General features: G+C 34.3%; 2 protein-coding genes across 2 annotated transcripts; one reads left to right on the top strand and one right to left on the bottom strand.

Moving 5' to 3' along the window:
- Nucleotides 1-588: 588 nt before the first annotated feature.
- On the bottom strand, nt 589-6,213 carry LOC132294007 (ras-related protein Rab7). The gene is made up of 7 exons (XM_059791710.1): nt 6,037-6,213; nt 5,730-5,756; nt 5,478-5,577; nt 4,271-4,417; nt 3,717-3,797; nt 3,462-3,607; nt 589-972 (listed from the first exon to the last, which is right to left on the bottom strand). The coding sequence occupies exons 1-7, from the start codon at nt 6,087-6,089 to the stop codon at nt 909-911; spliced, it is 618 nt and encodes a 205-aa protein (XP_059647693.1). The 5' UTR covers nt 6,090-6,213; the 3' UTR covers nt 589-908.
- A 4,147-nt stretch (nt 6,214-10,360) lies between these two features.
- On the top strand, nt 10,361-14,761 carry LOC132294005 (putative proline-rich receptor-like protein kinase PERK6). Its single transcript, XM_059791708.1, has 8 exons — nt 10,361-10,897; nt 11,393-11,926; nt 12,525-12,611; nt 12,696-12,766; nt 12,871-12,947; nt 13,185-13,329; nt 13,483-13,644; nt 14,164-14,761. The coding sequence occupies exons 1-8, from the start codon at nt 10,408-10,410 to the stop codon at nt 14,446-14,448; spliced, it is 1,851 nt and encodes a 616-aa protein (XP_059647691.1). The 5' UTR covers nt 10,361-10,407; the 3' UTR covers nt 14,449-14,761.
- Nucleotides 14,762-16,731: the final 1,970 nt, after the last annotated feature.

Here is a 16,731-nt window from a genome sequence, read left to right as displayed (position 1 = left end):
TTTAGATGGAAGCAACCCATGATTGTAAACACTACTATGAGTTTGACTTTTTGGCTGCTTTGTGACCTCGTGTGAGGCCTCAAAATTTATGCGAGGAGAATAAAAATAATAATAAATAAAGAAGACACAATTTACATTTGTTAAAACAAATAATTAAAGAAGAGAAAAAAAGAATGTACATTTAATTAACCAAACAGAAGAACAGTACTTGCCTACTAAATTCAATGATACATATGTATTTTAAATTTTAAATTTAAGAGAAAATTAAGACTTATTTTTGCATGTTTTAAATTCAAAATGAATACACTTCATTTTATCATTGTACCACATTGGTAGTGAGAATGGCTCCCACTCGCCTCCATCTCCATAGCACATGTGCATAAAAATTGTTCTCTTATTATTTCATTTCACAGGAAGGCCAAAAAAATAAAAATAAAAATTAAATTGTTGGCTAGCATGTTAATGCTGAAATTTTCCATGCACAAATCACCTCCAACCTGACTTCGCAACTTTACCATGCCCTCAAAAGGTTTGATAATGGGAAGCAATGAGCGAACATGGAGAGCACTAACCAATTAATGCCTTGGGTTTAAATCAAATGCAACTTTATCAGAGATCAACCAGTAGCTACAATACGGAAGCATACAATCTAGTTTAACTTTCAACAACAATCGAATTGTGCCTGGGGCTAAATCAAATGCAAATGCAATTTATCGGATCAAAAGCAGTACTTACAAAAAGCAACCATACAATCAAGCTCAACCACTTCAAAGACACTACTCATGTAGACACTACTGACATTCAGATGTAGTATCTTACAAACAAATAGAAATGACAAATTGCAGCCATATTGCTTGTGTCGCGCCTCTGCAGATATTTGTTATTGCTCAAAAGAATATATGATATGTTTAGCAACATCCAGTGGATCTCTGCTGACTGCTGTTTGCAACATCAATGGTGTCCGGAAAGTATCTTCATGCCATTAAAAATTCCCACCAGAAAATGACAATATAAAGAGTGGTGTTAGTATCAATTGGCGCTGCAATATTCTGAAAGGTTAAGACAGTAATATCCAACAGAATTTGCAATTACATTCACTTGCTAATTGCATGATACCAAATAACATAGGGAAGTACTTAAAACGGAATTCTTTCCATAATATTTGGGCACAAAATGAGCATACTGCCATGAAAATATTGAGCACGAACACAAAAACATTCTGCGGCACCAAATATACTTGTTTAAGAGAACCTAGATATTGATTTTTATCCTATGCAAATCTTTATATTTGTAGAGTGTAAATAGTTGCTAAAATAATCTTCCAGTAAAGTTATGGTCAGTGATTTACTAATTCCTTAGAAAAGATATTTTAGACACACACACACACACACACACATATAGACATATATATAGATGCACAGGGTCAAAAGGAAAATAATACATTCTAGTAGATTGTATTTAAGAACTTGAAATATTTAAGCCAAATTAGTAATTAAGAAGCTCCATGTGACTTTAGCAGCAATATTGACTATTTTCATCCATCTGAACTACATTCATTGAGATTAGACGTCCCAACAAACAAATCTCTATAGAGGAAATAATTAGTCATCAAATGACAGCAGTCTGAAAGAAGGAGATGAAATGTTTTCTAAGGAAATAAAAAAATAATAATTTTGTATCTGATACTTGTTAGGATCATCTGATAGGATAAGAGACGGGATGTTTCTAATGCTGAGTGGAACCAGTCAGCAGTCATTGTTATTCTTTTTAAAGTATTGTTGACTGTGATGTAAATTTCAGTTGTACTAGTTAGGTTTACTGATCAATTTCATTCCCACAAATGTAAGTCACAAGAGCAGGGGACAGAAAAGATTTACATGAAAAATGTTAGAGAGGAAATCCAAGGGACCTAATCCAGCTATGAACAATCCACTGTATGCGAAAAAGGTTGCAACCAGGTTAACAATTCCCACACCCTAGAACCCCAAGTAACCTCTTGACACAGACCATAGCCAAATTCACACCAAGTCTTCAGCCCCTAGTCCGCTCCATCAATAACATTTCTCCTCATGCCATCCGCATCTCCATGGTTGTTTAATCCTTCTGCTCTATGCTTTGATCGGTTGACTTGTTCTTCGTCACTTGTCTGATGATCTCCTTGTAATTAATGACTCAATCACATATAATTGTATTCAAGGGAAATAGATCGAGTAGAGAAGGATTTTTCTCTCTAAAATAAGGATTCTCTCTACAATACTTACAGACTTGAATATACAATGCCTGTAGATTCGAATAGACAATGCCTGCAGATTCGAAAAGATAATTTTCTAAACTGACTTAAACTCATAAGTTAAATCCTTTTAGAAACCTATTTTGAGAGGGTTACCAAAAAGCGCAGGATTCAATTAATCAAGTTATCAATCTCAGCACACTCGAGTTCCCTCAACCGATTGAGTCTTCAATTGTGGAATACTGTTAAAATATAATTTTCTAGAAAAGTTTTGGTCAATCCACATGTCAATCGAGGCTTACTGAAGAGCACTCGTCGATCAGCCCACTGATCAACGTACAGTGTCTTTCAGTAAAAACATAAGTTTAAAACTCGTTTAGAAATCATGAATTTGAAAAACTTATTTAAAGAACACATTTAAATAAGTATTTTCACCCTCTCTAAGATTAAATCTAGGTCACTTAAGGTCTTTCTAAGGTCTACTTACCTGTGCCTTAGATATGTGATTGAGCATACATATTTTGGGCGTGTTTTTGCAAAATCTGTCTCCATTATCGTTGACGGTTGTACTCAAATGACTTGTGAAAGTAATATATTACAACCTAAGTTTTGAGCAAGTAATTGCCAACAAGTGACTCATATTCCTAGCAGAATCTAGCGTTTCAAAAAAGTTGTAAAATTTCTAGAGAAGGCCAAACCTCTCGTTACCCAGCTAAACAAAACACCAAAAAAATTGCTTTCACACTTATGGATCACCTCCAAGAAGCCTCCCTATTACTCTCCCTAATCCATCACATTAAACATAAAGGGGCAGGAATCAAAGTCCTGTTTTTTCTCTCCTATTAATCCTGTCAAAATTCCAACAATAAATATATGCCATGATCTGGCACCCGAGCCTCTCCAAACAAGGCCAAAACCGAACCCACATCACCTTTTACAACGGCACAACAAATCAACATGCAATCCACAAAATATCCCACCTGCTTACACACACAACACCATTTAGGAAGAACAATGAGAATCTCTCCATGCACTTCTGACCACACATAAGAACCTCAACTTCGAAGCGGGCTAAGGAGCCCGAATACCTTTTATGTATCCCTCTAATGCCAACCAGAGCCTTTTAATCATCTAGCCTCCGTATAGTTGTATGTTCCTTAACTATACAAAAAAGTAGTGGGAATTTATAATGTCCATGCATGCTAAGAATGGTTTGCTTGTTCCAACTTACAATTCTTCTTCCTCCCCACTCTTAAGGGCATTCTTTGCAATGAGCTGGAAGGCTTCTTCCACATTGACACCCTCCTTGGCAGAGGTCTCAAAGTATGGAATATTCCCTTTTGAGGCACACCAAGCCCGTGCCTTCTTCTCAGAAACCTGTAGCCATTCAAAAAAAGAAGCAAGTCAATATCAACAGCAAAAGAAAATCATATCATTTCAAAAGGTAATTAATTAATTATAACAAAAAATCAAAGTAAATTATTACCACTCTACTGTTTCCACCATCCACATCAACCTTGTTTCCCAGAACAACAAATGGGAAATTTTCTGGATCTGAAGGGCTGGCCTGCATGAAAATTCTTAAATCAATCACTGGCATATTCCACGTTATCGTTCCATTTATAATATTAACTTCACACACAACTGAGCAATTTCTTAATCAGTGCATTTAGGGGGGGGGGGGGGGGGGGGGGGGAGGAATAAATTAGACTTCATGTACCAGTGCATTAAATAATTGTTGACAGGGATGAAAAGCAAAACAGGAACTCAACTCAACAGAAAATCCCAATTTGGGTTGGCCTAGGAAACCTCCTTTTTCCATCCAGCTCTTTGCAGAGCAGTATACTTGATGAAAGGAAAAAGGAAAAATGAAAAATATAAAAATAAAAGAACAAAAACAAAACTCCTACAAGAAAGAAGATGTGAATTTTCACCATGAAGATAAAATCAAACAACAGATAGACGAAAACAAAGACTAAGATAATGTAGATCCTCTTTTGGGCAAAATCACGAATTCCTAACAAAAAAAATAAATAATACCTGTATAAGGAACTCTTCCCTCCAATTGTTTAGATTGTCAAATGACTTCATCACATTAACATCATATACAAGAACACAGCAATCAGCACCACGATAGAAAGCAACACCTAGGCTTTGAAATCTTTCTTGGCCTGCTGTATCCCAGATCTGGCAAAATAAAAGATCAGCTTAGATTGCAACAACTCAGTCAGTTAACAAGTGTTTAAGAAACCTAAAAAAAAAAAACCTTAGAAGTCTAATGAAAGAAGTGGAAGCCAAACAACTCCACTGCAATAAAAAAAGCTAGAATTAAGGTTTATGCTACAACTAAGAAGGGACTGGAGAGGCAACAAAAATTTCTGATTGAGAGAAATGGTAAGGTATGCCTCTTCCAAGCATACAATAGCATAAGCGCCTCAACCAATAATAAAAGGTATCACTTGCAATTGGAGGAATATCAGTTGATATTTCTAGCAAATCATGTGAACAGTCACCACAAGAGGGGAACCTGCCTAAACCACGTAATGAACTTCCAATGGCTTTCAATCTTAAGTGTATAGTGTTAACCATAAAAAATTAAAAAATAAAGAACTAGCTTTATTGCCTCATATTTCAAAAAATGAGCACTAAACAATCAACATAGCCAAGTAGCCTAGCAAATAAATTGTTGAGATAACTGTATGAGAGACCTGGTATAGGAGGTAGCAGTTAACGATGAGAGGAAGGCGCATCCCAATTATGTAGTTCAGTCATACCAAAATAACCACAATCTCACAAAAATTCAGTTGATGCTGAGCAAACTATGGTTAACCATCACTTTTCAATAGCAATTATGCAACAGTTATTACACAAATTGGATACTTTCCATTAAGGAATTTGCAGCAAAGCTGAATTTGGGGATAAAGCAAAATTACAAAATGATTTCAATTGCATATCATTACAAAATGTTCAACGTCGACCTGGAATAGCACCTATACCAAGAAGACCACCGAAACAATATCCTAAATCTATCTAAATAAAAATTTGATTGTATCAATTTTTCTTTCTTTTTTTTCCCAATGTGCCATTTTTATTTTTTGGCATTATTCCATCAACAGGCAACAGAACATAGTAAATCAAAGTTCCTCAACACTAAAAATCAAAGCAAATGTGCGTGCACATACACACTCGACTACAAATCTTGATAAAAATAAAAATAAATAAATAAAAAATAAGCATTACCACTAACCTGCAAAGTAAAGAGCCTATCTTCAAACTGCACTTCCTTTGTCAAGAAATCAGCTCCAATAGTCGCCTTGTATTGGTTGCTAAATTTCTTATTTACATATCTAAAATCAAATATTCAAGGCAAACAACACCAGAACCAGAGAAATCGTTTTATACAGAAAAAATCACAGAATTCAAATTTTCTTTTCTTTTTCAGTGAACATGGAACATTAATTTCCAGTAAATGAACCACTAAACAAATTTCGAAAGATACTGATTCATCAAAGAGGTCTTTCCCACCCTGCACATCACAGACAAAGCGAACAGCTCATACTCAACAGACTGCAATATTCTAAACAATGTCCATACATAATAATTGTGCAATAGTCTATGTGTATAGAGAGAGATCAATGATTAGATCAACATCGACTAAACCAAATTCATTGAAGATCACAAAAAGCGATGGCAAAAACCCTAGAATTGAAGATCAAAACCAGCTTGCGCTCACTCACACACACATATATATATGTTCTTGATTGTTTTTGTGTGTATATATATATATATATATATATATCACTCACCCGCTGTCCCCGAGGATTATGACCTTCAAAAGCGTTCTTCTCCGGGAAGGCATCGTACGGGTGAGAATCTGTGTAGAGAGAGAAAGAAAAGGAGAGAGAGAGTGTCAGAAAGATGGAGCAGACTTCAGAGGACCCGAGAAAGCTGTGGGGGTATTGAATCGGGTTTGTAATGGTCTATAATCCAAATATATATATATATATATATATAAATTTTTTTCCCTTCAAAGTTGGACGCAGTTTTGAAGACATTTCTAGTCATATATCTCTCCCATCAGACACCAGTCAATTTGACTCCTTTCTTTTTTTTCTTTTTTCTTTTTTGTTTTTTTTTCTTTTTCGTCACAGCAAATTACGCACACAAATTACACTTTCACCGATACTTGAATTCTCAACTTTTTATTTATTTTTATTTAAAAATTTGTGAGGAAGTATTTCGGGGAAAAAAAAAAATCGATGTCAAAATGGTTTATAATTAAAACAAATTAACTAAAGAGTAATGCAAGTTTTATATTGAATTTGACTGGCTATGTTTGGAAGATTTTAATTTAAAAAATTATTAAAATTTTAAATTAATTTTTTTCTAATTCTAAATTTAAAACACTCTGTGCTTCAAACACAAGTTATGAATAAATTTGGTACAGTATTGTGCTCACCAAACAATTATGATTGTTCACGTGTTCAAATGTCCACCTTACAGTAAATCAATAATGATTTGGACTCAAACCCAAAGGCTTATTTGTTAAAATTAAATTTTTAGTGCCACGGTGGTGTTACCAAAATATTTTGTAACTTTAGTTGTGATTTGAATAATATTATGTTGTCCAAAAGGTCAGTAAAAAACATCAAATAATTTTTTTGCTTTATCTGTTAATATTAATAGTATTCAAAAAAAAAAAAAAAAAAAAAAAAAAACCTTTAAGTGGCCTTTTTAACTAAGACATTTTGTTTCTCAATCTTACAAAACATTTTACTTAAATATAAATTTTTTTTTTAAATAATAAAAGTTTGATTAGAGTATCATAACGTATTTTGATATAAAATTAATAGTGTGATTTTAAGTCAATGTTTGAGCACCATTGATTTAAAAAAAATAAAACTCATCGGTAACTATGGGCAGTAGGTATTCAAAAATTAAAAAATTGCAACAAAAATTTGTTTGATTGATGTTTATTTAAAACTGTTTTTTGAAAATTCAAATTAAAAGGAAAAAAATTAAATAAAAATTCTTCCTTTTAGTGAATTGTCTTTATTTTTACGAGTCTCTATAACTATTCTGTGAGTGTCAAAAGGACATTACAAAAAATGTCGCCGTTTTGGTTAGCCTTTATAAACCTCCTCCACTACCCCTGTACCACCTCTGTCTCTTCTCTCTCTGCGTCGAACCATGTTCTCTCTCATCTCTCTCTCTCTAGCTCACTCCAACTCATCGCACATCCAGAGAAGGAGTAATCTCTATAAAATCCATGTAAATCATAAAAAAGTAGTTATTCGAGCCTGTGCAAGAGAGATTGTGATAAATTACCACACAAGTGTCTGAGTTAAAAACCCATGTAACTTGGAAACAACACAGTTCCAATTTGATGCTGAAAAAGGGTTACCTTAAACCCTTTGGGTCCTCTCACCGGTGTTGCGTCTGTTATCACCAGTCGTCGCTTCAATACGGTCAAGGTCTGCTCCTTTTCTCCCATTTCTGTTCTCTGTTTAGACACATCCATTTCTTTATTTGTTATTTTTTTTATTTATTTTTATATTAGACTCATACATATATGTATATTTATGCATACTCAATACTCAAATTGGGAATCTTGATGTTGTTCTACGAATAATTGAAGGGCAATTTTAAACTAATTTTGATGCTGACAAGTTATAGGGTTTGCTTGGTTCGGTTTTCTCAGAATCGAGAACTGTACAAAAACCTGTTTGGTTGACGGTTTCTGAGAACTAGTTTCTGAGAGTTCAATTATAAAAACCAATTTTCAAGTCACTTTCTTTTATAATTTTCTGAAAATAATTTTTTATTTTTTTAGTTTTCGAGAACTATTTTTTGAGTGACAAACCAAACAAACCCATATATCGTGATTAAGTAGTTAATGGGTTCCAACTATTGAGGATAGTAGCATGATTTTGAGAGCTATAGTGGATTGTGGGAACTGAGAAGTGACTTGTTTTTGTTAGAATGTGTCTTCAAAATGTCATTCACAAAGGAGGAAGAGGGACGCAATAAAGATAAGTGACAGTATGGGACTGAGCATGAGTGATTTCCCAGCATCCTAATTACTAAACTTAGATAAATATAAATAGAGACTATAGAGATAAGAGTAGAGAAATAGAATATAGATGGTAGAAAGAAGAAGCCGGAAAATTAGAGGAAAATATCTATACTTAGTAGTTAGTACATAAGTAATTTTTGAGAAATAACCATAACTAACACTTGGAAAAACATGGTGATATCAATCTTTAGGATGATAAACAGCCAGAAACACTTAGAAAAATTCAAAATTTTCTCAACATCTTTCTCAGGAATCATTTCCATAAGATTTTACACAGCCAAATCAAGGCCATCCGTTTCAGAACCAAAATGGGTGCAAAGGCCTAGATATTCAATGATAATGATAATCAATTAATTTTATTCTTTAACAATGACACTTAATTGATCAATGCTGTTAATGAAAGCCCAGCTGCGTCAAAATATTTTTAGATTTTAATGGGGATTTAAGTTGATTTGGTGCAACTCGTCCATAACCCAGTTAAGCTGGTCAGCCTTTGTTAAATACGTAGTAAAACGATTAATTTTTGTTTAGTTTTGATGAAAATTGATTTTGCTTAATAACACTATAGAGTGTTATTATAAATTATAGATATAACTAATTAATAGTTGGTTCCAACATGAAATGTACATTACCTTAATAAAATTAGGTGAATGATCTCGATAAGACTCATTTATGAAGAATTGTTTAAATTTGTAGTTTTTTTTTTTTTTTTTTTTTTTCTCCTTAAGAATCTTTATCTCAAACTAGAGGTTGAGGTCAATGAGGCCAAAATTGATTAAAAAAACAGCTCGAAATTGACAAGCTTGAACACTTTTTTGTGGGTTCGTTTTATGCTAACGCTCGAGTTCAAACTCGACAATCAAACTTGAGCTCAAGACTCTGTTGGACTTGTAAGTTGTAACCCTGTGTTTGAGCGAGTGAATGGTCCTCCTTTGCATTGCACAGCCCAGTGACCAAAGAAGAAGACAGAAAAAGGAGGAGAAAAGTAAGTTTGTGGGTTGCTTATTCCCTTGAAAGTTGAAAACTTGACATACTTACAACAGTTAATACAAAAAGCCTCATATCTAGGGATACCATTTTGTATAAAAGGTTTATACAAAATTTTTGTTTGTATGACATTATGTCTAATGGATGACTAGACTGTACGGTCATACTTGTGACACTTGTTTTAAGAGCTTTAAGGGTGGAAGTGAAGCCATTTGTTAGGCCATTAACAACTGAGGTGGAAATTGGTATTATGGTATATACAATGGAAATCCACATGCCAAGAATAGGTGAAATTGTTTAAGCAATTCCAACCCAAAAAGCTAAGATGCCCAGATATGCAAAGCGAAAATAGGTTCGAGTTAGAACTAAGGTGCCCAACAAAGCACAACGAAAATAGGTAACAGATGTTGTTTTGACTCTGGGTTAGGATCACCTCATTCTGTACCTTTTTTACAGTTCCTTGGGTGTCCAATTGCTGCATGCCAAATTTATGTGAGAAAGGAAATTGACCCTACTTTCGCTAAGTTAAATTACCGGCAGAACCTTGATATTTTAAGAAAAGACATTAGTGCCCTTGAATGAAGGGTGTAGCACACAACAGCCAATAATAGGAAACACAGCCCAAAATAGATTTTGGAGAGTTAATTTCCCTATTTTGTAGGAGGTTAATGGGGATGTAAGGATGGCTTGCAGTTTCTTTGGTGAAACATTACCATGTAAAATCCCTTTTGTTTGCTTTCTTTGAGAATCCCCCTGCCCCCTCTCCCAAAGGTAAATATTTCCCTCCTCTCCCTCTCTCTCCTCTTCCTTCTTCTCTCTACGTCTCTCTTTAATAAACAAGAATCCTATTGTGAATAAATTTCATTACTTTTCTCCCAAAGGAAAAGTATTGATTAGAAATTACCATAACTGGGCTTGTTCTCTGTTTTCTTCAATTCATGGCTAACCAGCTAGGATGATGATCATGCCATGTTATATGCTTGCATTGGGTTATTGTGATATGATTGGTATTAATGTAAGCTATTTTCATATTTCACTTTGTTTGTTTAATTTTGATTAGGGGTCATTGTTTGGTGGAGTGGCGGGTACGTTAATCAATATTGTGACTTAAATCATGACCAAAAGTGCCAAGAAAGAAACGTCCACTGAGGCTTCTGAGTCATCGGATTCTCCTTCTTTATCACCACCTCCTTCACTTTCACCACCCTCTTCCGGATCATCATCGTCGCCACCATCAAAATCCACCCCGCCACCACCATCTCCACACCAAAATGTAAATTCTACTTCCAAAAGTTCAAACTCCTCCTCTACACCTCCTTCATCTTCTAACCATAACAGCACTACGCCAAACCATTCACCTCCCCCGACTGGTCATAATAATCACCATTCTCCACCTCCACCATCGCACCGTTCGTCACCATCGTCACAAGATCACAACAAATCATTAAGTCCAACCGCAACAAAAGAATTGATTGGAGGAGCCGTGGTAGGGGGCGGAATATTGCTCCTTTTGGTTATAATCTGCCTGTTCTGTTGCTGTAGGAGGAAGAAGAGACAGCAGCCTCCTCCAATGCAGTACTATAGTGCTCCTGCAGGAAACAGAAGTACACAATCAAACCTTACTCTTTGTTTTATATATATATATATATATATATTTTTTTTTTCTAAAGAGTTTATTTTTCCTATCCACATCAAATAAAAGTTTACACACACACACACGTAAAGACGCGTACATATAAAATTTTCTAGTAACATGCTATTAAATTCACTCCTATACTAGACTCGCCTTAGTTACATGCAATCTCCTGTGTCCAATTCTAACTAATTACCATATGTTTTCCTTTAATTTTAAACAAAATGTCGATTGTCCTAATTTGATATAAAAAAATTATAAAAAAAAAAAAATGGTTTTTTTTTTTTTTTTTTACTACCAATCATCAATATATACTTGAACACAAAACTTGAATTTATTTAAGTTGGACAACTTTAATTAAAGAGTTTAGGGCATTAGTTCATGGCATAAATGGGTTGTCGCAATTTTCAATAAATGTAACAGATGACTATTTTTCTAATAATTTCTAATAAATGGTTTCATGCAGATGACTATTACAATAGTGCACAACATGGGAATTGGAACAACAAACCACCCCAATATTCTGAACAATATCATCATAACATGCATCATCCACCGCCAAGTGAACACGGAGTTTGGGGGCAACCGCCGCCACCACCGCCATTGATGAGCGCTGACATGGCATCCTCTAATTTCTCTGCTCCATACCAAGCCGTGCCGCCTCCACACCCTGCCATGGCTCTTGGGTTCAACACAAGCTCCTTCAGCTATGAGGACCTAGCAACTGCAACCGGAGGGTTTGCCAAGTCTAACCTCTTGGGACAAGGCGGGTTTGGGTATGTTCACAAAGGAGTGTTGCCAGATGGGAGGGAGATTGCTGTGAAGAGTCTCAAAAATGGTAGCGGACAGGGAGAGCGAGAATTTCAGGCCGAAGTTGATATTATCAGTCGTGTCCATCATCGCCATCTTGTGTCGCTTATTGGGTACTGCATTGCAGGGGCTCAGAGGATGTTGGCTTATGAATTTGTTTCAAATAACACACTTGAATACCATCTGCATGGTATGATTTACACTGTCAAATTAATTCTCTAACCATATAAACTCTTGGATAATATTTGTATTTCACATCCTGACTTGAAAAATTATTCCCTAACCAATGCTATTTTTTAAATTCTAACCCGATTTTCCAAATCGATGTGTTTAGTCAATGGGGTTTTTATCCCATTGATAAAAACCTCTCTGGCTACACACTCTTAATTAGTATTGTTGTTTGATAATATTTGTATTTCATGACTAGTACAACTGTTGCCTTCTTGTAAGTAAACTTTTGGTCATTGCATTTATAATACATTTGTGCACTTCCCTAGCTCACAGAAAATGTGGAAATGTGGCTGAGATCTTTTAGTTAAAGGATTGAAATTCTAATTTATTAACTTTTATGTTTGGTAACATGGAACTGGTGCCTTGAAATTGGAATTGAAGAAATTTTTATTTAAAGTTTGAACTAATTTTTCTCCAAATCCAAAATTTTCTTCAATTATAATTTCAAAGCACTAATTCCATGCTACCAAACATAGCTCAAGTGAACGTACTTTTATCACACTAGCTAGAGTGTTCCTTCATATTCATCAATGTCACTTGCACGTTCAAATTTGCAGGAAAGGATCGTCCGACAATGGAGTTTCAAGCAAGACTCAAGATTGCGATTGGAGCGGCTAGAGGGTTTGCTTACCTTCATGAAGATTGTACGTAATTCAGACCCTCTCTCTCTATCTATCCATTTCTGTCTCTGTCTGTCTCTTAACATTCTTTTTAATCACTATGTGCAGGCCACCCTAAAATTATCCACCGAGACATCAAGGCTGCTAATATTTTACTTGATGATCAATATGAAGCCAAGGTATTAATTTGCAGGGTCACTGCAGCACTGCAATAATTGGATATGTTTAGTCTTCTCTCAGTTTCATAAGATAATTGATGATGTTCTCTACCATTTTTTATCAGGTGGCAGATTTCGGACTGGCCAAGCTTTCTAATGACAACAGCACTCATGTGTCAACACGTATTATGGGAACATTTGGGTAGGAAAATCAAGCCCAATATATTATAATTTACAGGCAAAAAAGTTAATTAGGCTAGTAATTCTCCGTAGCCATTTTTCCTTCTCTTTTCAAATTTTAAAAACTTAAAAAATTGTTTTGGCGCAAATTTCCTTTGAAAACCGACTTTGGGTTGTAATTTTGCAGCATTAAGAAATCAAGTAGACGAAAATTTGATGCAAATGTATTGGATTTTTTTTTTTTGGTATGCGAGTACAGGTATTTGGCACCTGAGTATGCATCAAGTGGCAAGCTAACTGAGAAGTCTGATGTTTATTCCTATGGTATTATGCTCTTGGAACTAATTACCGGTCGAAGACCTGTGGATATTGAATCTGATATGGATGACACCTTAGTAGACTGGGTTTGAATCCTCACTTTGATCTATCAGTTGCTTTTCATTTACTTCAGCAACTCACACACACTTGTATGCATAAGTCGTGTATGTATGTATGCATTGGAGAACCACCTAGCTCTGCTCTATTGATAATCCAATTTGTGGTTTATGCATGAACAGGCTAGGCCTCTTCTATTGCGCGCTGTAGATACTGGAGACTACGAAGAGATGGTGGATCCGCGGTTGAAGGACAGCTACAAGCACCATGAGATGCTGTGTATGGTAGTGAGTGCTGCTGCTTGCATTAGGCATTCTGCTAGGCGGCGTCCGAAAATGAGCCAGGTAGGAAACTCTTTCTATAAGTTTATTGTTGTTGTTGTTCTTACATGCATGGTATTGGTGCTTTGGTATTAACATTTTATCACAGTAACAACCACCTAAGTCTTTTCCCAACTATTTGACATCCGCTACATGAATCTTATATTTTCATTCCGCATTTTCTGACAGCAGTATAAGGTTATTGTTATTAAAATGCCATGCCTAAGCTCCTTGTCAGTAATACAATCTACCTTGACATCATATTACATTTATTGGTTTCTTAGGGTAGTAAAATTAAATAATGGCCTGGTCTAGATTGAGTCTTAACTGCCCCCACCGAAATAATAATAATAATAATAATAATAATAATAATAATAATAATAATTTACAAAATTACCTATAAATTTGTAAATTTTTAAAAAATGTGCCTATTTTTTTTGGGAAAATCGTAAGAATGCCCCACTCAATTTCTATATATTATTGTTGTTCAAGGCTACCCCTCTCATACAATTTTCTGGTCCGTCATTGATACTACCATACTAGGTTGTGCGTGCACTGGAAGGAGATGTGTCGTTGGATGACTTGAACGAGGGGGTGAAACCGGGGCATAGCAAGATCTATGGCTCCGGCTCTGATTATGATGGGAACGGAACTGGCGTGGACATGAAGAAGTTCAAGAAGGTGAGAGAGTCAAGCCAGGATTTCTCGAGCAGTGGCGAGCATGGACTCACCGGAGAGTTCACCATCAACCCTAAAATTGTGAAAGGCAAAGACTCAAATGAAAAGATCAAAGACTCAAATGAAAAGATCAACAAGCACACCCTTTGAGCAAACAAGCTGTTTTTACTTGCAAATAAATGAAGAAATATATATAAAGCTTGTTCTTTTTTTTTTGTGCTCAGTCCAGAGAAGCATAGATCAAAAAAAGGCTACAAAACCTTCATCACTATGCACTCTCTGATTTCAGGGGAATTCCAATGTTGAGTGGATCTCACACCCTAAATGTGCTTAGATTAAAATAGGTTGTGGTTGGAAAGAAAAAAAAAATAAAAGAAAAAAAAACTCATGCATGCACATGCCAGGATGAATTATGATGACATTGAAATTTCTTGTTTTGTAACTATATTCATTAGTGGAGTCATTCTAAACACTGTCGGGGTTTGTTCATATTTTTATTTGTTGAAAAATTTATGGGGGGTATTATATACTTTGTGGGAGGTATTATATGAAGAAAAAGAAAAAGGAGAATCAAATTTTTTATTCTTATTCATTGATTTTCATTATGTTAGAACAACTCTTAGTTGTTCATTCTCACTTATTGTTACAATTGAATATATAAGAACTAGCTTGTAAATATATGTAGACTTGAACAAATTCTCTATATCCAATTGGGGAACGGAAAACAATAAAATTGCATGCAACTATGCAAGTTGATTTATCTATTTATGTTTTGTGTTTTTTTCTTTCTTTTTTTTTTTAAAAAAAAAAAAACTAGTTTATAGCTTATTAGTTGTTCCAGCAACAAAACGCTTTTTTAGTTGAAAGAGTTCATAATCAGCTATTAGTTTATCCACACACTTAACATAAAGCCATCTGTAGAGTTAGAGAGGAATTCACCAACCATGGACAACCGACAAACATCACCTATTGAATGTATTGATATGCTTTAAATCTAAAAACTAAAAAAAAAAAGAAAAAGAAAAAAAAAAAGGGCAATAAAAGAATATATGTCATATTTGGTTTTCATTGTCATTCTCTTGGAAACACATGGACGTCATTTTCACGTTTTGTACGCAAATTAGCACTATGAGAATAAATCCTTTGTCAATTTGCGAATTCTATTTGTCAATCCACAAACTCAATTTGTGAACCATCGAATTCATAATGATTTATTTTTTAAACAATATATCTTTTAAATTTTATAATAAATATATAGATTTATCATGTCATATTACCTTAAAAATAAAATATATACCATAATTTTTGTATTTTATGTATTACTAATATTATGTACAATCTCTTAACATAGAAGAAATAAGATTATTATAAAAACACATTTTCTCGCGCTAATCAAATTGCATTTTTAATATTTCACAAAGTATATAATGAGCTTTAACATGTGTACAAATATTGAAAATTTTGATACATACACATGTATATTTAGTAGCACATAAATGTACAAATATTCTAGAGTAATCAAATTTTAGAGTTTGCTATTTTATTCCTCCCACCCTCGTAGTGGATCTCGCTCATGCTCTATGAGACTTACGTCACACTATTAGACAGGCAATGGTCTTACCATAAATCCAGTGGGTGCATCGGCCCCGCCGCCCCACTGGGATTTTTTATTTATTTTTTTCTCATTATATATGCGTACTTTTGTAAATTTTAATAATAATAATAATAATAAAAAAAACTAAGATTGGAACTGAGAAAGGAGGATACAGTGAGATGTGATTTAATAAAGGCAACGACTTTAGATAGAACGCTATAGAAAAAACTACTATTAAAAAAAAAAAGATTATTGAATTGAGTTCAAGATACAAATGTAAAGAAGTTGTATCCTCTAACATAAAGATTCTCAAAGTTATCGTAAGTTGAATTCTTTACACAATGACACGTAACATTAAAAACCTATCTACTACTAGTGTTAAATCACGTCAACTAATTTTAAGAAATTTTGAAAACTGTACCGTTTTGAAATAAGGAAAATTTAATCAAAGTTTAAAAACTGCACCGTTTTGAATTAAGAAAAATTCACTCTCTAATGACGTTTAACATCGTTATCTCTCCCTCATCGTTTTCGCAATAACAATTGAACAAGCAGCTCCAACAACAGCTGTAATTGTCCTACTTGCACTTCACCTGATGCATATATATATAGACTGTACATTAACAGGTTATTCAATATATGAATCAGAATATTGAACTATGAATTCAGAAGCCCAAATACAGATTCAGGTAAGCACCATTCATCACACAGCCTGTCTTTAACCAGATTTATCTACATATTTTTAACATAGAGCATTCTTCATCTGACTAATAGAGTAATATGTTTGATCAAAGTATCAACATATCTGCATTCATTTTGAAATATTTTGAGATTCATCT

Source organism: Cornus florida, unplaced genomic scaffold (assembly GCF_030987335.1).
Source record: "Cornus florida cultivar Cherokee Brave unplaced genomic scaffold, ASM3098733v1 CherokeeBrave_3.0.0_Hap2_Chr02, whole genome shotgun sequence".
Lineage (NCBI taxonomy): Eukaryota > Viridiplantae > Streptophyta > Magnoliopsida > Cornales > Cornaceae > Cornus > Cornus florida.
The sequence above is the reverse complement of the archived record's forward strand: the minus strand, read 5'-3'. Positions and strand labels throughout refer to the sequence as shown.

Coding starts and splice junctions, on each gene's coding strand:
- LOC132294005 (XM_059791708.1), top strand. CDS start 10,408: ATGACCAAAAGTGCCAAGAAAGAAACGTCCACTGAGGCTTCTGAGTCA. Junction 10,898..11,392: donor TGCTCCTGCAGGAAACAGAA/GTACACAATCAA, acceptor GGTTTCATGCAG/ATGACTATTACAATAGTGCA. Junction 12,612..12,695: donor TGCTTACCTTCATGAAGATT/GTACGTAATTCA, acceptor CACTATGTGCAG/GCCACCCTAAAATTATCCAC.
- LOC132294007 (XM_059791710.1), bottom strand. CDS start 6,089: ATGCCTTCCCGGAGAAGAACGCTTTTGAAGGTCATAATCCTCGGGGAC. Junction 5,757..6,036: donor ATAATCCTCGGGGACAGCGG/GTGAGTGATATA, acceptor TGTGATGTGCAG/GGTGGGAAAGACCTCTTTGA. Junction 4,418..5,477: donor ATAGGCTCTTTACTTTGCAG/GTTAGTGGTAAT, acceptor TTATTTTGCCAG/ATCTGGGATACAGCAGGCCA.